This window comes from Pelophylax lessonae (assembly GCF_965119305.1).
Source record: "Pelophylax lessonae genome assembly, chromosome: 2".
NCBI classification, from domain to species: Eukaryota; Metazoa; Chordata; class Amphibia; order Anura; family Ranidae; genus Pelophylax; species Pelophylax lessonae.
In genome coordinates, this window is record NC_138769.1 from 640,895,264 (window position 1) to 640,917,492 (window position 22,229).

At 45.7% G+C, this 22,229-nt stretch overlaps 1 protein-coding gene across 1 annotated transcript in view; it reads left to right on the top strand.

Moving 5' to 3' along the window:
• PDS5B (PDS5 cohesin associated factor B) overlaps nt 1-22,229 on the top strand; it is a 354,701-nt gene that overhangs the window by 45,466 nt on the left and 287,006 nt on the right. Inside the window, exons 3-4 of the mRNA XM_082246014.1 lie at nt 7,823-8,026; nt 21,723-21,809. Of these exons, the coding sequence (XP_082102140.1) occupies nt 7,823-8,026; nt 21,723-21,809 (291 nt within the window). The remainder of the gene's footprint in view (nt 1-7,822; nt 8,027-21,722; nt 21,810-22,229) is intronic.

A 22,229-nucleotide genomic window follows, 5' to 3' on the forward strand; every position in this document is an offset into this window, starting at 1 on the left:
AAAAAAAGGCAATTTATTCTTTAACCCATCACACCGACATAAGGCAAATATGCGGCCTCGGCTTCAGGGGGTTGTATCGGGGTAATGCCTGCAGCTAGAGGCATCACCCCAGAGCCGATGGTCGGATTTCTTGTAATAAGCAATGTGGCTGAGCAGCCGCTCAGTTGTCATTACAAGGAGCTAGAGGGGACGCTTGGCGTTTTGAATGCTTTTAAGTGCAGAGGAGGGGTTTGGGATCCTTTAGACCCCCAGATCCCTCCATAAAGAGTACCAGTCACTGCCTATTACTGTCACAAGGGATGTTTACATTCCTTGTGACAGCAATAAAAATGTTCACATTTTTTTTTTTTTTTTTTAAAGGGACAGTGTAAAAAAAATATAATAAACAAAAAAAACAAAACATTTAAAGCGCCCCGTCCCTCCGTACTCCTGCACAGAAGCGAACGCATATGCAAGTCGCACCTGCATATGTAAACGGTGTTCAAACCACACACATGAGGTATCTCCGCGATCATTAGAGCAAGAGCAATAATTCTAGCACGAGACCTCCTCTGTAACCCTAAACAGATAACTGTTAAATTTTTCAAAGCGTTGCCTATGGAGATTTTTAATTACCATAATATGTCGCCATTCCATGAGTGTGCGCAATTTTTAAGCAAGACATGTTGGGTATCTATTTACTCGGCAGAACTTCTTTCACATATTAGCACAATTTTTTTTTGTAACTTGACTTTTTTTTTTTTTTTAATTCATGAAAGTGTATTTCTTCACGAAAAATTGCATTTGAAAGACCGCTGCACAAATACCGTGTGACATAAAATTTTCCACAGATCGCCATTTCATTCTCTGGGGTCTCTGCTAAAAATATACACTACCGTTCAAAAGTTTGGGGTCACTTAGAAATGTCCTTATTTGACATTGAAAAGCGCTGTTTTTTTTTTCAATGAAGAGAACATTTAAATTAATCAGAAATACAGTCTGGATATTGTTACAGTGGTAAATGACTATTCTAACTGGAAACAGCTGATTTTTAATGGAATATCTACATAGGTATAGAGAGGCCCATTTCCAGCAACCTTCACTCCTGTGTTCTTAGTGATCGACCGATATCATATATTTTTAGTGCCGATACCAATATTTTGGTACTCGGATATCGGTATCGGCCGATATCTGCCGATATTTTCGGCCATTAAAATTTTTTTTTTTTTAGTACTCTTTGTGGAGGGACCCCTCCTCGGGACTGAAAAGCATTCAAAACGCCAAGTTTGACTGTTTTGAATGCTGTCAGTTTTTTTAATTCGGCGCCATTTACCCGGAAGTGATGTCATGACATCACTTCTGGGTTTTGTTACATGGAGACCCGGGTTTTCTCTTCGGCGGCGGTGGAGGTAGGATGCCCGGGTCTCCCAGTGGGACTGGAGACCCGAGCAAGCCGCGGGAGGGGGGGGGGGGAAATGTCCCCTCCTGCTCCTTATAATGACAGCCGAGCGGCTTCTCAGCACAGCCAACCGTCGGCTATGGACACTGGTACTGGGGTGATGCCTCTAGCTGCAGGCATCACCCCGGAGCAAACGCCGATACAGATATATCGGGGAAAGTGCATATCGGCACTACGGCTGAACGATAGTCGATATGATATCGACATCGTTCTGCGGGCGTGGGCGATATTCATATCGCCGAAGACACGATATTTAGCATAGGCAGGGAGAAGTCGGAACCTGGCGGGGGGAGGAGGAGGACTCACAGTGATTACATCCGTCCCACACTTCAACGGTCAGCAGCGCGCCGTGAGCAGCTGCACAGCTAACGTGATTGGTTCGCTGTGCCATTGAGAAAACTAGCTGCAGGGCGGAGACTGAACATGTGGGCTGCAGTGCACGGAAGTCGAGTGAGTCACTGTATGCGGCTGTGTTCTTCTACCGGCTCCTAGTCCTCCTACCACCACTGTGAGTCCCGACTCCCGAGAGTGAGAGACTGTGAATAATTCCACACTGACTGTCACTGAGAGAGTATCGGTATACATTATTAACCCTGGCCTGCCCTCAGTGCCCTGTATCTGCAATTACAATCAGAAGGCTGTGCTGCTGCCTGCATGCCCTGCTGCAATACTTCATGATTTCCAATTCCATCCATTCCCAGCATCCTTCCCTACAGTGTCAGTAACATTAACCCTGTCTCTCTCGGACTCCCAGTGCAGTACTATATATACAATCAGAAGAAGGGCTGCTGCAAAACTCATCCCATCCCTACAGTAACATTAACCCTGGCTGTCCCAGGTGTCCCTTGTACAATCAGAAGACTGCACTACTTCCCTACCCTACAGTAACATTAACCCTGTAATGTATATGGTACAAGGCTGCAGTGTGCACTGAATCCCTCAATATCGCAATATATATCGTTGGAAAAAAAAAATATTGCAATATATTTTTTTTTTCCCAATATCGTGCAGGCCTAATCGGCACCCAATATATCGGTGTTGCCGATGATCGGTCGATCTCTAGTTCTTATGGTACATTGTGTTAGCTAATCATGTTAAAAGGCTAATTGATGATTACAAAACCCTTGTGCAATTATGTTGGCACAGCTGAAAATTGTTGTGCTGATTGGCTATTGAATCTATAAAACTGCCCTTCCTTTGAGCTAGTTGAGTATCTGGAGCATCAGCATTTGTGGATTATACTCTCAAAATGGCCAGAAAAAGAGTACTTTCTTCTGAAACTCGACAGTCCTATTCTTGTTCTGAGAAATTAATGCTATTTCCTGTGAGAAATTGCCAAGACACTGAAGATTTCCTACAACAGTGTGTTCTACTCCCATCAGAGAACAGCACAAACGGGCTCGAACCAGAATAGAAAGAGAAGTGGTAGGCCCCGGTGCACAACTAAGCAAGAGGACAAATACATTAGAGTCTCTAGTTTGAGAAATAGATGCTTCATTAAATGGTACCAGCAAAACGCCAGTCTCAACATCCACAGTGAAGAGGTGACTCTGGGATGCTGGCCTTCTAGGCAGAATGGCAAAGAAAAAGCCATATCTGAGACAGGCCAATAAAAGGAAAAGATTAAGATGGGCAAAAGCACACAGACATTTGACAGCAAAAGAATTGAAAAAGTGTTATGGACAAACAAATCTAAGTTTGAGGTGTTTGGATCACACAGAAGAAAATTTGTGAGATGCAGAGCAAATGAACAGATGCCAGGGGAGTGCCTGACGCCATCTGTCAAGCATGGTGGAGGTAATGTGATGGTCTGTGGCTTCTTTGGTGCTGGTAAAGTGGGAGATTTGTACAAGATAAAATACATTTTGAATAAGGAAGGCTATCACTCCGTTTTGCAATGCCATACCCTGTGGGGACAGTGCTTGATTGAAGCCAATTTCCTCCTACAACAGGACAAGGACCCAAAGCACACCTCCAAACTATGCAAGAACTATTTAAGGAAGAAGCGGTCAGCTGGTATTCTGTCTGTAATGGAGTGGCCAGCGCAGTCACCAGATCTCAACCCTATTGAGCTGTTGTGGGAGCAGCTTGATACAAGTGCCCATCAAGCCAATCCAACTTGTGGGAGATGCTTCAGGAAGTGTGGGGGGAAATTTTTTTAGATTACCTGAACAAATTGACAGCTAGAATGCCAAAAGTCTGCAAGGCTGTATATTAGATGGATCTTAAAAATATCAGACTTTTATTTAACCGGTTGCCGACCGCCGCACGACTATATACTGCGGCGGTCAGCCCCGGCCAGACAGAGTGACGTATGGATACGTCACTCGCCTGTCACTGACTTGCGAGCCTATTGCGCCCGCCGCGGCTCGTTCACAGACAAGTCAGTGCGTGTGTCCGGCGGACTCTATGTCCACCGGTCACACTACGATCGCTCCTGTGAAGGGAGAAAGGCGGAGCGGCTTATGTAAACAAGCCCGCCCGTCATTCTCCCTGGTGTAAAAATGAAGATCAGACGGTTCTACTATGTAGAACCGTTGATCTTTGTTTTTACACCAATAGCCATGTCCCTGCACAGTTAGAAACATGCCCCTAGGACACACTTAACCCCTCCCTGTCCAATAAAGTTAACCCCTTCCCTGCCAGTGTCATTTTTGCAGTAACAGTGCATATATATAGCACTGATTACTGCAGTAATGTCACTGGTACCCCCAAAAGTGTCAAAAATGTCAGTCAAGGGTCCGATCTGTCCGCCGCAATGTCGCAGTACCGCAAAAATTGCAGATCGCCGCCATTACTCGTTAAAAAAAAAAACACCAAAAATGACAAAAATCTTTCCCTTTGTTAGTAAACGCGATAACTTTTGCGCAAACCAATCAAAATACGCTTTTTGCGATTTTTTTTTTTTTTTTTTTTTTTTTTTTTTTTATTTATTTATTTATTTATTTATTTTATTTTTTTTTTTTATTTATTTATTTATTTTTTTTTTACCAAACATATGTAGCGTAAAACAATTTGGCCGAAAATGTTAAAAAATTTTGATTTTTACATTTTTTTTTGGGGGGGGGGGGGAATTTCATATAAAAAAAAAGTGAAAAATATTGTTATTTTTGCAAAAATTACGCTCTTTTTTGTTTATAGCGCATGATCAAAAAATCGCACAGGTGATCAAATACCACCAAAAGAAAGCTCTGTTTGTGAGAAAAAAAGGACGTGAAATTTGTTTAGGTACAGCGTCGCACGACCGCGCAATTGTCCGTCAAAGTCACGCAGTAAAAAAATCGCAAAAACCCCCCTGGTCTTTTAGCAGCCAAATCCTCCGGGGCTTAAGTGGTTAAAGAAAAAAAATAAAAAATTTAAAGACTGTTTTGCCGATTTTCAGACAGAACTTTAATATATTATGTATGACAGACTCCCTTGTAATAGGCAGGTGGCTTGATGAAAATGACCTGCGCCTGCTGTCACTTATGCTGGCCATGCAAAAATAATGTTTTCCTTCAAAAAAATTGTAATTTTAAGAACAATTGTTCAATTTTCTATTTGTTAGTGAGGTCAAATTGTCCGTTTTCGACCACAGTGACAGGAAAATTAGAAGGAGCAGAATAGAAAACTTCTTGGTCAAAGGAATTTTCAGACTGTATGTGGTTTTCATTTAGAAATTACATTCATTTTAAAACTGAACGTTAAAAGCAAGTGACATTTTCAAACGACGTTCTTTTTGTCAGTGAATGTACAAAGGTTTTCTGTATGAATATTCTCATCCGAAAATTGATGTGTATGGCCAGCATAAGGCTCAGTTCACACCTATACAGTTTACTTTTGATCTGTTTTTGCAGTGCTTTTTGCTTTTTTGCCCTAGTTGTTGGGCAGGTTAAAAAAAGCAAATCATTGAAAAAACGCACTACATGCTTTTCTGCAGCTTCTCCATTGAGCCCAAGAAGCAAAAAAAAAAAAAAGTGTTTTGCGTTGGAAAAAAGTCCATGACGCTTTCCAAATATGTAGCGGCTTAAAAAAACATAGATGTTAATGTGTCCCATAGGAAACCAGGTTAAATGAACTATAGTGCGCTTCTGCAAAAAGCATCAAAAAATGCATAGGTGTGAACCAGGCCTAAGACATTTAGTAGCAGCAGCAGCATTTTTTTTTTTATTATCTGTCATGATGGGGTTACAAAAACTAAAATTATTGTACAAAAAGAGCAGATAATTGCTATTATAAAGGGTTCATTTGTACTGTGAAACAGTGAAAGTAATAATATATACTTATATCATAAAATAATAAATTCACCCAGTAGTAGGATATATGGGCATTTTAAACGGAGTTTCACCCAAAAGTGGACGCTCCGCTTTACTGCTTCCTCCCTCCCCATCTCTTGCCAGTATTTGTAGCTGCTGACTTTCATCTTTTTCCCTCCAGGCTGGAACCCTGCTTTAACTAGGAGTCAGATATGAAGCTATTTGAAGGGTGGAAGGGAGATATAAATCTTTGATATTTTAAGTAGTACTAAAAGCCGAGACTTTTTTTTTTTTTTTAAGGATATGATCATTTTAAATACAATCCACAATACTGAAAAAAGTTTACTTTGTAATTTTGTTGCCTTATATTACCTCCAGTCTTTGAGCCTCCACCTTCTCTGGGTTCAGATGCTCATCTTCCGTTCAGAGTCTTTACATATTTATTTTTTTCCTTTTAAAATAACAAACATGTTATACTTACCTGCCCTGATTCTCCTCTTCTGGGGTCCCACACCGATGCTTCTGGCTCCTCCTGCCTTCAGTGCCCCAATAGCAAGCTGCAAAATATAGTATAGAGTAGTGATCGACCAATATTGTTTTTTTAATGCCGGTACCGATATTTTGGTCATCGGTATCGGCCGATATCTGCCGATATTCCTCGGCACTGAAAAGCATTCAAAACGCCATTTGCGTTTGACTGTTTTGAAGGCTGTCAGTTTTTTTTAATTTGGCGCGAGCACCCGGAAGTGATGTCATCACATCACTTCCGGGTTTTTTACATGGAGACCCGATCAGTGCTGAATGCGGCTTTGATCGGGTCTTCTCTGTGGCGGTGGTGGTGGAGGTAGGAAGCCCGGGTCTCCCTGTGGGGCGGAAGACCCGGGTGACCCCCGGAAGGCGGCAGGAGGGGGATGTCCCCTCCCGCTCATTGTAATGACAGCCAAGTGGCTTCTCAACCGCATTGGTTGTCATTACAAGTCAGCCGACCATCGGCTATGGACACCATGACAGGGGTGATGCCTCTAGCTGCAGGCATTAACCCGGTACATGCACTTTCCCTAAATATTGGGGAAAGTGCATATCAGCACCCGATATATCAGTATTGCCGATAATCGGTCGATCTCTAGTATAGAGTGCCCCTATAGCAAGGTAAAAACAACTTCTGCCTTTAGAACCACTGAATTCCTACCCAGCACTACGTGTACCATGAGGCATTGCTCCTCAAACATTCACAAGTTCTCAGGCACTAACTGAAATGTATGGACGGTGTACTGAGCTGTATGTGTGTTGCATTGTGTCTTCTGACATGTATTGACAGTGCACTGAGCTGTATGTGTGCTGCACTGTATTTCCTGATATGTAAACAAATAATGCATTCTGTATGCAGGCCAGCAAATCGGCTGACCAACTAATCGATTATGAAAATAGTTGACAACTATTTTCATAATCGATTAGTTGTTGATTCATCTAATTGTTGTTTCGGCCCTAATGTCCATCACAGAATCATGCCGGTTTTTAATGTAGTGCCGTCTAAGGATCCGAAGATTAAGAGCCGGTTCACACTAATCCGACTCAGTCGCCCCGACTTCGGGCGACTTTGAAGTCGCCCATGCAGCGCGACTTCATCGCGGCTTGCAAACCACTTCTCATAACAGAAGTCAAAGAAAGTCGCTCGGACTTCGCCAAAAAATAGTGCAGGAACCTTTTTCTAAGTCGGAGCGACTCAATCGCTCTGATTAGAGCGGTTCCATTGCACAGCATTGGGAGCTACTTGTCAGACGACCAAGTTCTTTTTTTACCCAATCATGTTACTGACCTGTTGCCAATTAACCTACTTAGTTGCAAAATGTTCTTCAAGCTCTTCATTGTTAGTACCACTTACTTTGCCAGCTTTTTGTTGCCCTGTCTTAACCTTTTTGAGATGCGTTGCTTCCATCCATTTCAGAAAGCCTTTTTTTTTTTCCTTTTTAAAATGGTACTTTTTCTCAGTTTAAATATTTTGATGTTTCCATTTTCTAATTCATCAAATGAGTTAATTTGATTTGCCAATCAGTGCATTCTGTTTTTATGTAGATTTTGCAGTGCCCCAAACTTTTTGGGTTTGTATAAAACACACCCTGTTGATATAATTTTTGTTTTCCCTTTTTAGATGGTTGTGAAAACCTTCATGGATATGGATCAGGACTCCGAAGAGGAAAAGGAGCATTATCTAAACCTGGCTTTGCACCTGGCTTCTGATTTCTTCTTAAAGCACCCAGATAAAGATGTCCGTTTGCTAGTAGCTTGTTGTCTTGCAGATATTTTCAGGATTTATGCTCCAGAGGCTCCTTACACTTCGCCAGATAAGCTAAAGGTAACTTTCACATACCATACTGTGACAAAATGACTGAAAAATCCATTGCAGAAATTTTTATTTTCTAGAGGTGCACTGAATGAAGATTTTGGTACTGAACCCAAAAAAAGCAGGATTCGCTTGCCCAAAAACTGAAAATGACAATTGTATTATATAAATTATATATTTTTATAAAATTGTATTTAACTTTTTTAATTAATATCATGAATTTACATGAATATGAACTTTGCACCTTTAAGCTCAAGAAAATCCTTTTTTTTTCTAATTCTTTGTATGTCTTCACACTGGTCCCTCGCGCTTCCATTGTGGTAAAAATCTTGCTTGCGGCATTTTTGGTCAGTTAAAAAAAAACGCACCTCCATATTAAAATACTTTGAAAACGTAGCAAGAACGCATCAATACCGCACCTGTGTAATGTTTTCAAAGCATTTTTTTGTGCTATTATTGGCACCGTTTTCTTGGCAGAATGCCGAAAACACCATTTTCGACCAATATGTTTCGGTGCATCGCTTGCACTGAGAATAAAAACTTCAAAACTTCCAAGGTGAAAAATATTTTTGGTAAAAGGAAAGGAGGAATTTGGGACTTTGATTGAGTACAGCTAGACGTATATGTATAATAATAATACGTGGTGTGATAAACCTGTCCTAATACGACTCCAAAAAAGGAGACCCATGAAGGACTGACATTATATATATATATATATATATATATATATATATATATATTGGAGAATGCTTGAAAATATGGCATATATGAGTCTGTAGGTCATAGATCATCTGTTCAATCATGATAAATGCAAACAATATTAAATACAAGAAATATATATCATGTCCAAAGTAATCATTAATAAATAACATATTTATTGTGGAAACCATTTCTCTGATAGGTACACAATTTTAAAATAAACAACTTCATATAACCCAGAAAATGGGGACCCCTAGAGGGTTAACACATAGTCAAATATCTAATTTATTATATCTAACATGACACACCTGAATAATGGTACAAATTGCACATACAGGTCATATACATGAGAACATACATGGATATATAATATGTAAACATAACCAAAATCATTCATATTGAAGATAAAACCAACTTGGTATAGGACTTTCTTGTACAAAAGTTTTATTTTGAAAAGAGGCATTAACATACATCAAATACACGATACATGTGCACAATTAGATAAGAAAAAACTGGAACGCAGAGAAATAGATATTAGTAGAACATGTTACAGACATAGTACGTGCGCCAACCGGGAAACAACATGGACCAAATAATGAACATCAACAAGCAGAAGAGCACAGGAGGGGACCTAAAGTCCCTTATTATGTCACAATGTAGGAAGGTCATCAAAAGGAAAAGGTTCATTACGTTCCAATGAGCAAACAAAGGCTGGACCAGAGAGTACCAAGCTGGGAAGGAAAACATCCGTACGAGACAAAGACAAGAAAGAAAGGAAGAGTGAGAAAGTAGGACAAACAAAAAGAGAGACGACAATAGAGGAAGGCCAAAGAAAGGGTGGGGAAGAGGAAGGGAGAGAGGAAAAGGGGGGGGGGGAGAACAGGTCCTGCGGGGTGTGCGTCCAGGAGGCATTTAAAGAGAGAGAAGGGTGGTCTGGAATCTAGAAGGGGCAACGGTAGAGATCCAGGGGTCCCACACCTTAAGAAACTTAGCGTGAGAATCAGAAACTATCGCAGTCAACTTTTCATTAACGAGAATATCATTCATACGGTTTTTGGCCGCCTCAAAACCAAGCAACGGGGTCTTCCAAGATCGAGCAATGGTCAATTTCGTAGCCGTAAACAAGTGCTGAGCCAACTGCCGCTGTGCACGAGTCAGGTATAGGCTTACACAAGAGAGCCTCATACGGGTCCTTCTTCAGGGTGACTTGAAAAATATTACGGAGCAAGGCATAAATCCTAATCCACAGTCTGCGCACCCTGGGACATGTCCACCAAATATGCGCCATAGTCCCCTCCTGAGCGCATCCCCGGAAACACAGGGGGGAGTAGGCGGGTATAAATTTAGCCAGTCTGGCCGGAGTATAGTAACATCGGTAAAATACCTTGTAAGCATTTTCCAGAATCAAGACATTACGGGAACACTTAGAGAGAGCCGCCGTCATGTGCTGCCAATCTTCCTTGTCCAAACTGCCCCCCAGTTCTAGTTCCCAGTTAGAATGATAGGCCGTGAAAGGGGGTGTATCGCAGGCGATAATAGAAGCATATAGAAGGGATATGAGTCCCGGCGAGTGGGGCCGTGCCCTACAGATGCTCTCAAATGGCGTAAGCGTATAGGGTAAGGGTCTATGCTTAATGAGTTGCTGAAGAAAATGATGGAGTTGCATATAACGAAAATGCTCCCGCAAAGGTATATCGTGCGAGGAGCGAAGGGCCCCAAAGGGAAGTATCTTCGTGGGGGTAAACAACGAGTGGACATCCACAAAGCCATGGTCAGTCCACCAGGAAAACACACGCAGATTAGTGAGACCAGGTGGGAACATAGGGCAAGGGAAGAGACGCAGTAAAGGTAAGTGGGGTGAAATCAAGTTAGCGGAGTACTTGACGGAGTCCCAGAGGCGGAGAGAATAGAGGAGGCAAGGGCGCAAGTCCGGCGGTTGAAATTTAGGAGGGAGCCAAGGAATAGAAGAAGGGGGGACTGGACTGGCATCCACCAGGTCAATCGTGGCCCATAGTGGCAACTGGAACGTGTCATGTAAGTGAGAGAGAGGGGCTATCGACGCCGCAGTGTTGTATGCCTTCAAGTTCGGTACCGAGAACCCCCCAGAAATCCTCCGAGCATACAGAACGCGTTTATTAATGCGGGGTCTGGAAGAGCCCCAAATAAATTTCAGAATCTTGCGTTGATTAATACGTAAGATATATGAGAGGGGATTGGAACCGGCAACACACGGAAATAGTACAATAGTTTAGGAAGATAGGTCATACGAACGGCCGTGATCCTGCCAAACCAGGACAAGGAAAGGTGAGACCAAGAAGAAAGCAAGGGTGTCAAATGGCGAAAGAGAGACCGATAATTAACCGCATAAAGACCCTCATATGTAGGAGATAATTTAACACCCAAATAGGGTAAAGCAGGGTGCCATTTAAAAGGAAAGGCTGCCTGAAGGGCCACCACCTCATCAGGAGGCAAAGTAACTGACATCGCGTTCGATTTGGCAGAGTTGATATGCAGGCCAGAGAAAACAGCAAACTCATCTAACAAAGCCAGGTTAGGTAACGAAATTCTAGGTGAAGTAAGAGACAGCAAGATATCGTCCGCAAATAACGATATTTTATGCGGGGAGCCTGCCACTTCAATGCCCGAGATGTCATGATGGGAACGTATAGCTTCAGCTAAGGGTTCCAAGGCCAGGACAAACAGCAGGGGGGACAACGGGCACCCCTGCCGCATACCCCGGCCAATGGAAAAAGGGAGCGATTCGCATCCATAATATTTGATACGGGCCTGAGGGGAATCGTAGAGGGCAGCGAGCCAGGACAGAAAAGAGGGGCCAAAGCCGAAGCGGCGGAGAACAGTCATGAGATAAGGCCAAGACAGGGTATCAAAAGCCTTGGTCACGTCTAGGGATAAAAGCATAGTGGGTATACGTCGTTGAAGAGCAAAATGCTGTAGTTGAATAATTCGCCGAATAGCGTCCCCTGCCTGCCGGCGGGGCACGAAGCCAACCTGATCCTTCTTGATCAGGCGAGGAAGGAAGGAATTCAGGCGCGTAGCCAGTATTTTGGTTAATAGCTTCATATCAATATGGATAAGCGAAATTGGGCGAAAATTAGACCATGAAGAGTGATCCCGATCCGGTTTAGGTAACATGACAATGTTGGCCGTTAGTAAGTCTGGAGTAAGGGACTGTCTATTTTTAACAGCGTTAAACATCGCGGTCAGATGAGGGGCCAGGACAGTGGCAAACTTCCGATAAAACAATGCGGTAAAACCATCCGGGCCAGGTTTCTTCCCTATCTTCAGTTCCTTGATGTATTGTAAAACTTCGGACTCCTGAATATCACGATCCATAAGAGTCGTATGGGAAGCCGAAAGCGTGGGTAAGGAGACACATTGCAAGAAGGCATCCGCAGTGCGAGAGTCAGCCTGCGCCGGGGCCGAATACAGCCCAGCAAGGCGACTACGGAATTCTTCCAGGACCCGAAGAGGGTTACTAGTGAGCACATTGTGGCGAGTGCGCAAAGTGACGGGGGTAAATTTAGGGGCAAAAGTCCGTAATCTGTTCGCCAACATCGCGTTCGGTTTGTTAGCTTTGGCGTACCACATTTGGCGAGACCAACGTAGGGTTCTCTCCGCCCTATCGGTAAGGCATAAGTCCAGCTCAGTCCGGCAAAGAGCCAGTAATCTGCGATTGGTAGGAGTCGGAGCCTGCTTAAAGGCGGAGGAAAGACGGTCCAAACGAGCCTCCAACGTTTGCTGAAGCTTCAGCCGTTCCCGCTTCCGGCGGGAGGCTATTTGAATAACCCGGCCCCGCAGCACTGCCTTATACGCTTCCCACAGTGTCGCTGGGGAAGAAACCGAGCCCGCATTGAGATCAAAATATTCCTTGGAAGCTTGTAAAAGCTCAGTTTGAATATCCACAAAAGATAACAGGGAGTCATTCATTATCCAGGAGGAACGCTGAGGCATACTTAAAATAGAATTGCATTCCACCAGAAGAGGGTCATGATCCGACCAGGGGACGGCCAAGATGGAAACAGAATGAACCAGGGGGAGGTGTTTCCGCAACATAAAAACATGGTCAATACGGGAGTGGGAACAGTGGGGGTGAGAGTAATGTGTATAGTCTCTACCGTTGGGGTGCAACTCACGCCACAGGTCCACAAAATCAGAAGACTGCAAGGAGGAAACAAAGCGCTTGGCAGCAGACGAAGGAGCAGCTCTCTCAGGGGGGTATTTATCCAGGGAAGGGTTCAGTACAGTATTGGAATCTCCCGCCAGGAGAAGAGTGCCCTTGGCATGGGACATGAGAAGGGAGCAGACATGGGACAGGAAGGGGCCCGGATTATAGTTGGGAGCATAGTAGCTCAAAATAGTCACCTCAGTGTCCTGAAGAAGGCCCTGGAGCAAGAGGTACCTACCCTCAGGGTCCGCTATTTGCTTGTCACAGCGAAAGGGGACAGCTTTGCGAAACGCGATCAATATCCCCCGTTGCTTAGTTTGACCAGTTGCCAGAAATGCTTGTGGGTAATGAGCATCAAAATATTTGGAGTGCGAGGAGGAGGAAAAATGGGTTTCCTGGAGGCATGCTATATCTATATGTTTCTGGCGGAGGAACCGAAAAACTTTAACCCTCTTTTGGGGGGAGTTCAACCCCTGCACATTCGGGGATAACCAGTTAAGCGTCATTTAAAAAGGAATACAAAAAAAGAGCAACTTACCCTGGATCGTCCGCCCCACAGGACCTGGGAAGGGAAAGAAACAAGACGGAGAGGAAGAGGAGAGAACCACAAGAAGGAGAGGCAGGGACAAAAAGGGAAACGGAGAGACACAAAGACGAAAAAACATATCATTAGCACAAAAATGGTAACGCACAAATGCATCCAAGCGTGGACCCGAAGGACCACAGATGCGTCGGGGGTTGGCCAGGACCAAGATCCTGGACAAGATCCGACACAACAGGAGGGCGGTGGTCCACCAGACCCCTCCGCATGAGAAAAAAAGAGAGCTTCTGCGGACACCCAGGGGGGCACAAAAGTACCAAACCCCCAGGCACCGCAAAAGCCCCATAAAAAAGAAGAAAAAAAATTTAGCACTGCAGCGACGACAGCTCAATAATATCAAAAAGGAAAGGGATCATCAGGTAAGCATTATAAGGCACCAAAAAACAGAAAAAAAAAAAGTGATACAAAAAGGACCCCTCAATAGTACAACATTGCAATAAGATAAGTGGGATACACTATCAAAAACCGGAGAGAGTCATACCCAGTGGGTGCAAAACGGCACAGTATAATAATAAAAAAATAAAGTAATAATAAAAACAAAAAAAAATAAAGAAAAAAGGGGACAACACTGTCCGTAGAACAAAAAGTGCAACCAGGGGCAGAGTGCGAACCCCCAGCCCCCCAGTACCCGAGGGGTGTCACGGGGGGGCACCCAACCTAACAAGATGTCCCCGAGACCCCTAAACAGTCATCCAACAGCGGGATATACCCGGAAAGTAAAAAAAAGGAGGGCAAAAAGGGCCCAAAAATGGAGTTGAGCGGTTATCACTTGATGGGAACATCATGGAAACGTTGAGCCTGAAGGGAGCGAAGGGCCTGGGAGCCATGATGAGATTCCTGAGATGACGACTTGGAAGGTGGGGAGGATGTAGACGTGGATGGTTTTGTCTTGGAAGCCGAGGATGAGGACCTGGGTGTCGCCTGTGAGGAGGGGAGATCCAAATTCAGTTCCTGAAAGTGGCTCGCAGATCAGCCAGGGAGGTAGCATGGAATTGGCGGCCCTGTACCGTGAACGAGAGCTTGAAGGGGAAGCCCCAGCGATATTTAATTTTGTGGGACTGCAGGATCTGCAGATAGGGCTTCAGGGACCGCCGCCTGGCAATGGTGACCGGGGAAAGATCCGCAAACAGGTGGAGTGAGTAGTTCTGGAAAGAGAGATCAGGATGCTCCCTGGCTGCTTGCATGAGTCTTTCCTTAGTGCGGTAGTAGTGGAACTTGATAATGACATCCTGAGGGGGGCCCTCAGTAGGTTTAGGTGCCAGAGACCTGTGAATCCTATCAAATTCCAAGCGTTCCAGGGGAATATCAGGGGCCAGTTCTTGAAAAAAAGCTGTAGCTGTGCCCTGTAAGTCGGTGACAGTCTCTGGGAATCCGCGGATCCGGAGATTATCCCTGCGGGCTCTATTCTCAGCGTCCTCCAGTTTATCACGGAGGGTATTAAGTTCCCCAGTAAGCCTGTCCACTTCGTCCTCATGGCCCTCCAGTACAGTCGTGGTCAAGTCCATCCTGTGTTCTAGCTGATTAGTGCGGCCTCCAAGCTCCTTCAACCCCTGCATGAGGTCAGAGGAAAGTTTGCGGGATGCAATAGCTATCTCATCCCTAACGATGGCCCGGAATTTGGCTAGCATAGCATCTGAGTCCGGGGGAGCAGGGCTTACCAAGTCCACGGGGAACTGCTGCATGCTGTCCACCAGGGATGAAGAGGAGAGCAGTGTGGAGTCATCAGGCTCCGGAGGTTCGGGCGCCATCTTGCCTTTCCCGGCCGGAGATAATTTCACCTGGGGCCGCTTCCTCTGGTTACGTTGGGACGATCGGCGCATACCCCCGTGTGCCCGATGGTGTGAGCCGGCCGATGGAGCTGAGGAGTCGCCGCTGGAGCCGTGCAGTGCCTCAAATAGCGGAGGGTAAGTGTCTGGTGGCGCGGAGCACGGAAGCTAAGCGGCCATCTTCCGCGACCTCGCGCATGCGCCTCCTAGGACTTTCATTCTCTTGACGTATGTAATGTTGGGGTTAAAAAGGGGGATTTGCATAAAATAATCTGAGTGATTGTCAGTTTATTATAAAAAAAAATGAATAGAGTAGTCTGAGTGATTTGTCGGCTCGACGCGTTTCGTGGACGACCGGGGATGGAGACAGCTAGACATCTTATATTTCTGTGGCAGATCGCTTCTCCTTGTTTGCCCCTGAAAAATATTTTTCTCTTTCGTTCATTGACGGACACAGCTCCATATCTTCTTGACCGATTTATGCTGCTCTCCATAGAAGTAGGACACTAGGTGGAAAAAAATTTGATCACACCTATAGGGCAGTCCCAGAGGGTAAACTCCCACTTCCTGTTATAGGACTTCAGTTTTTTTCTGCCTATTCAGGAGTAAGGACCTAGTTCCTTACTGGGATCTCTGGTCCTGGCATTTTTTCCTTTTTTAAACTGAATTTTTTCTTTCTCTTACGTCCTCCAACAGTCGCCGCCCATTCACACAGTCTTCACTTATGGGTATTGACTTAATCTCCACAGGAGTTTCTAGGCATAAGACTTGTAAAAGAACAATACATCTACATAGTCACACCCATGGGGGCTGTCCTTCTAGTCCAATACCCCCCCTGCAATAGCCATCCCAATTCAGTTTGTCTTCTGCCTAGCTTGGTAGTGGATAGGCTTCCCTGTGCTGAGGCTACAGTCTCAGCCTTCCTCTTTTTCTTATATGATTTATTTTCAAAAGATGTCATTTTTTCTTTACATTGCTAGCTGTTTATTTTATCAGCACTAGTTAGTGGATCTTCGGATGAAACCGGCGTTTGCGGAGCCGGGAATCGGACTGACCATCCTGGTTCTCCAGGACAGAGGGTCAGATGGAATCCTAGCCCGCCATCGAGCATTTCGCAGGCTGTGTTTGCCCTTGCCTCACAAACGACCCATCCCTGTCCATCAGGGATGCAGCCATGTGTGGTGGCTACCTCACTGGACACAGCATAGGTTCGTCCGTGCACGAATAGTGTCCTGTGTTCTGGCTGGCGGTACTCCCCTGCCATTAAGTGTGGGCAGCATATCTGGCTTCATTATGGGCATTTCTACAGCATGCTATGTAGTGGTTTTGGCGCCTTGCGGCGACATCTTGCGTGTGGCATTCGATCGTTCAGAGCACGTCGGCAGCCATCTTGCCGAAGCCTCCCATTTGTTTCAATAGACATCCATTTTCCCTTGGCCTGCAGCCTAGTTCAGCCTCCAGCGGTAACCTCACTTCCTTCTTTCTCACAGAGCCGACCGAAGAAGCTGGTAACACACTGTGGGGTTCTGTCCTGCTGTTCTTTTCCTGTCCTGCTTGTGCAATCTTCCTGGTCAGTTCTGTCCCTGCGGGGGGTCTGTGTCTCACAGTCTCTATAGCGGTGTGCTGTGGGGGTCCGCGGCGCTCTTAAAGGGCCAGTTCAGAAAAAAACAAAAACTTTTTATTTCTGTTATGGAATCCCAGGACAGCAAATTCCCTCCAGCTTTGGTGGGGGATTCAGGGTCCTCTGAATCCTCTACCGTCACTAATTTGGCTGCTGCTGTAGCAACTTTGGTGTCAAAAATGGTTGTGCTGATGTCTGAACGTGCTGCTAGGAAAAGGCCTAGAATTTCCTTTTCTTCTGAGTGTGACATGGTTGCTGTAGGTAGCGGGGCCCTTTCGGGGTCTCGCTCTTCTCAGGACCCGCAAGAGTCTGAGGGGGAGGCAGAGGTTGCAGGGGTGGATGATTTCCCCCCCTGGGTCACCCGAGGAACGCGCAGCTATGGATGAGTTGATCCTAGCAGTAAAGGAAACACTACATTTGGAGGATGAGCCCACTCCTCCGGGCGTTGTGTCCTCTTTTGGTACACACAGGACCCGCAAGACGGCGCAGGTTTTTCCTTGCCCCGCAGAGTTTCACCATAAGAGGAATGAGCTATGGCGTAATTTAAAGCACACCTTTGTGGGGCCTAAAAAGTTTCAACTTCTCTACCCTTTTGCGGCTACTACGGTTGCACGCTAGTGTGTGCCGCCTCAAGTGGATCACACGGTGGCCAGGTTGAACAAAGCTACCCTGCTCCCCGCCGAGGACTCCCCGGTGTTTAGGGACCCTACTGATAGGAGGCTGGAATCTCTTGCCTGACATTCCTACATGGTGGCGGGTTCCATGCTCAAGCCTATTTTTGCCTCTGGGATGGTGGCTCAGGCTGTGGCGGATTGGACCAAGGTGCTCAAACGCACCCTCGTGGCCGACTCTGCCCCTCCCACTACAGTGGAGATGGTGGATGCGATTTATCGTGGGGTCATGTATTTGTGCGATGCGGCTCTAAATGAGGCCCCTTTGGCGATACGCCTGTCCAGTGTCGCTGTGATCAACCGTCGCTTAATCTGGTTAAAATGCTGGTCGGCTGACCAAAAATACAGGAAGACGGTGGCTGACATCCCCTATGTGGGGTCTCGCCTTTTTGGGGAATCCTTGGACGAATTAGTTAAAGGAGTCACTGGGGGTAAGAGCACTCTGCTGCCCCAGAATCCTAAGGGCAAGTTTTTCTGCGGTAAGCGGGGCCCCTCCTTTTAAACCTACTCAGGGGTCCTTTCGTGCCTTCAAGGCGCAGAACAAGGGTAAACCCTTCAAGGGCCAAGGTGGTCAGAAAAAGCCGTGGTTTGGCAAACAAAAATCCGGCCAGGCTGAGACGGCGGCTCAGTCCGCCTCTGCCTGAAGGGGCGCCCTCACCCCGTTACAGGGGTGGGGGAACGTTTGCGCGGTTTCCTCCAACCTTGGCTGCTCCGAATCACGGACAGGTGGGTTCAGGAAATCATTCGGTCATGGTACAAGATCGAATTTCTTTCACGGCCGGCGAACAGATTCTTTCCCTCAAATCTTCATTTGACCCCAGGGCGGTTACAGGACCTGCATCAGGCGCTGCAGGATCTTCTCGCTCAGGGGGTGATCGTCCCGGTGCCTCATCGGGACAGGTTTCGGGGTTTTTATTCAAATCTGTTCACTGTGCCCAGGAAGGAGGGCAAAGTGCGTCCGATTCTGGACTTAAAAGTGCTGAACCGCTTCGTGCGCTTTCGAAAATTCCGCATGGAATCACTCCGCTCGGTGGTGGCCTCCCTGAATCCGGGGGAGTTCCTGGCCTCTATAGACCTGAAGGATCTACACATCCCCATTTTCGAGGGTCATCTGAGGTACCTCCGATTTGCTATCGCAGAGGAACATTACCAGTTTGTGGCGTTACCTTTCGGTCTCGCTTCGGCTCCAAGGGTCTTTACCAAAGTGTTGGCGCCGGTTCTGAGCCTGTTGCAGGCACAGGGCATTGCGGTCTTGGGATATCTGGATGATCTCCTGTTAAGATCGAGTGCCAGTCAGAGCCTGTTGCGCGATCTATCCACTACGGTCCAGACGCTTCAGGAGTTCGGTTGGACAATCAACATTCAGAAGTCGACCTTGTCGCCTTCGGTTCGTCTCCCGTATCTGGGCATGGTTCTGGATTCTGCTCAAGCAAAGGTGTTCCTACCGGAGGACAAGCTCCGGACCCTACAGAACGAGGTCAGGTCCCTCAGGGACAACAAATCCTCGTCACTCAGGACCTGTATGCGGTCCCTGGGGTTGATGGTGTTAGCCTTCGAGGCAATACCATTTGCACAATTTCACACGCGATCTCTCCAAGCGGAGATCCTGGCCAGGTGGGACAGACTACCTCAGTCCTTGGACCTGAGAGTGTCTCTGAGTCGCCAAACCAGAATGGATCTCTTGTGGTGGCTTCAGTCCCCGGCGGTGTCGGACGGAGAATCCTTCCGGCCAATTCTGTGGATGGTAATGACCATGGATGCCAGCCTGTCGGGCTGGGGTGGCGTTCTGGGCAACCTGTCTGCCCAGGGCACCTGGTCGGAGGAGGAATCCTCCCTCCCGATCAACATTTGCAAATGCAGAATTCCCAACAAGGCTAAACATAGCCAAACTGGTAACAGCAAGAGCTCAACTTAGGAGCAACTGGAGCTCACCACCAGGAAAAATCACCCTCAAGAAATGGAAGCCTCTGCAACTGCAACCTGCAAAACTTTGCGGCCAAAAGCCGCATCCGAAGATGCAAGTACATCCACCTTATAAAAATTTGTGAATGTTTGTACAGACAACCACGTAGCCGCCTTGCACACCTGAACCACTAATGCCTGATGACGGAAGGCCCAGGAGACACTAAGCGCCCTCGTAGAATGCGCTTTCCAGGGAAAGGAGGAACCTTACCCTTAATGGAGTAGACCTGCACCACCGTCTGCCTGATCCACTTGGAAATGGTCGCAGCAAAGGCGTAAATCAGACGATACTGATGCCAAGGGGCCACCAGAGCGTCTGCGGCGTCGACCAGAGGATCCCGAGACCTTGACATGAACCTCTTCACCTTCTGTTGAGACAGGAAGCCAGCAGGTCCACATCGGGGGTCCCCAATGAAGATGAAGTTGATGAAATGCGTCCGGGTGAAGAGACAATTCTTCCGGATCCAACGTCTGCCGACTGGGATAGTCAGCTTGCCAATTCTCTACCCCCGGAATGTGCACACAGAAAGGGCCGGAACATATCGTTCTGCCTACCTCAAGATGCCGGCCACTTCCCGGGCTTTCCCATGCTTACCCTGGCTCAGAAGGTGCATTTTTTGTGACTATTACCTCTGCACTCAGGGTGTCCGAATTGACGGCATTATCCTGTCGTTCACCTTACTTGGTGAGTCACAGAGATAATGTGGGTTCTTTGCCCCTGTTTGTCGTTCCTCCCAAAGGTTGTTTCTGATTTTTATTTGAATGAAGACCTTGTGTTGCCTTCCCTGTGTCCCAGGCCGAAACATCTAAAGGAAATTGCCTTGCATGCCTTGGATGTGGTCTGGGCAATCAGGGTGTACTTAGCAGCTGTGGAGATTTTTAGGAAGTCAGACTCAATATTTGTGCTCAGAGATGGGCCTCAGAAAGGATTGTCCACTTCCTCTGCAACCATTTCCAGATGGATCAGACAGACTGTTGTTCAGGCCTATTCCGTCAGGGGTCAGGTTCCTCCTTTCCCTGCCAAGGCGCACTCTACTCGGGCTCTTAGTGCCTCCCGGGCCTTCCGTCATCCGGAGTCAGTGACGCAGGTTTGCAAAGCGGCTACCTGGTCATCAGTGCACACTTTCACAAAGTTCTATAAAGTGGTTGTGTTGGCATCTGCGGATGCTTCTTTTGGCCGCAAGGTTTTGCAGGCTGCTGTTTAGAGGACCTGATCCTTTTTGAGGGTGTATTATTATTTTTTTTTCTTCAGGTGAGCTCCACTTTTTATGGTTGTACTCCTGTTGCCTGGCTGGCTACTGTTTAGTCTTGGAAATTTTTTTTACTGTTCCCACCCCCAACTGCTTTGGGACATCCCAATGGTTAAGAAGATCAGGAGCTGTGTCCATCAATGAACGAAAGAGAAAATTGGATTTTGGACTTAATGTAAAATCCATTTCTCTGATGTTCATTGATGGACACAGCACCCACCCCTCTGTGGAGTTTTAATTCTTCTGACACTGCTTGGAACAAAACTAAGTACCTATAGCAGAGAGAGGGAGTATACCCCCTAAGACTGCCCATAAACATAGCCAAATTATTTTTCTGCCTAGTGTCCTACTCCTGAAGGGGGCAGTATAACCCCCAATGGTTATGAAGATCAGGAGCTGTGTCCGTCAATGAACACCAGAGAAATGGGTTTTACGGTAAGTCAAAAATCCCATTTTAATACATTTTTAATACTTAAAGCAATCCCCCCATTAATCTAGGTCTCTATGCTTTATTTATTTTGAGAAATCACTTTAAAGAACATCCCCTAGCATTTCTGGCTGTGGCCCTCTTGAGTAAGGGCAAGTGATTCATGTAGTATATACTTATGGAATCCATCTACCCTTACCTCAAGCATTCATGCAGGATGGTGTGCTTAGCTAAGAACCCCCCCCACACCCCCTCTCCTCCCCTTCTGCAGACTCCTAGGAGGTATGACATCATTTGCCAAGGCAGGAAACCAGGAAATAACCAAAGAATTCTATAAATAAAAGTTTAAAACAAGTAATTATGATCTACTTTCCTATCTATTAACTAGCAGCATTAGGAATTAACAATAATCAATGTTGATTGGGAGAGTGAAGTTTCACTTTAGGGAAAATCGGCACCTTTATGCATGAGCGGTTTGGTTTTTAGATAGAGCTGATTTAATGTGAAATTATTTTCTTTCAACAGGATATATTTATGTTCATAACAAGACAACTTAAGGGACTTGAAGATACAAAAAGCCCACAGTTTAATAGATACTTTTATTTACTTGAGGTGAGTAAATCATCTTTGGGACATTAGTGGACTATATACCCACCGGCTACTTTAATAGGTGCACCTGATGCTTCACCCTGAGTTAAGAGAAGTTGGTACCTCAGGAACAACCTGAAACTAGTTTTACAGAAGTGCACCCACAACATTTTATACAGCTAGTAAAGGTAATAGCAGGTATCTTGTGCAATCATTTCATAGCGTTTAATTTTAAAAGTTTATTAATGACTGATTCATTTCAAATGCCATTGAGTCCAACATTACTAAATACACTTACTGGCGACATTTTTTAGGTACACCTGTTCAATTGCTTGGTTACACAAATTGCTATCTATTAGTAATAATAATAATTAGTATTATAATTATTATTGCAAATCACATGGCAGCAACTCAAGGCATTTAGGCATCTAGACCAGGTGAAGA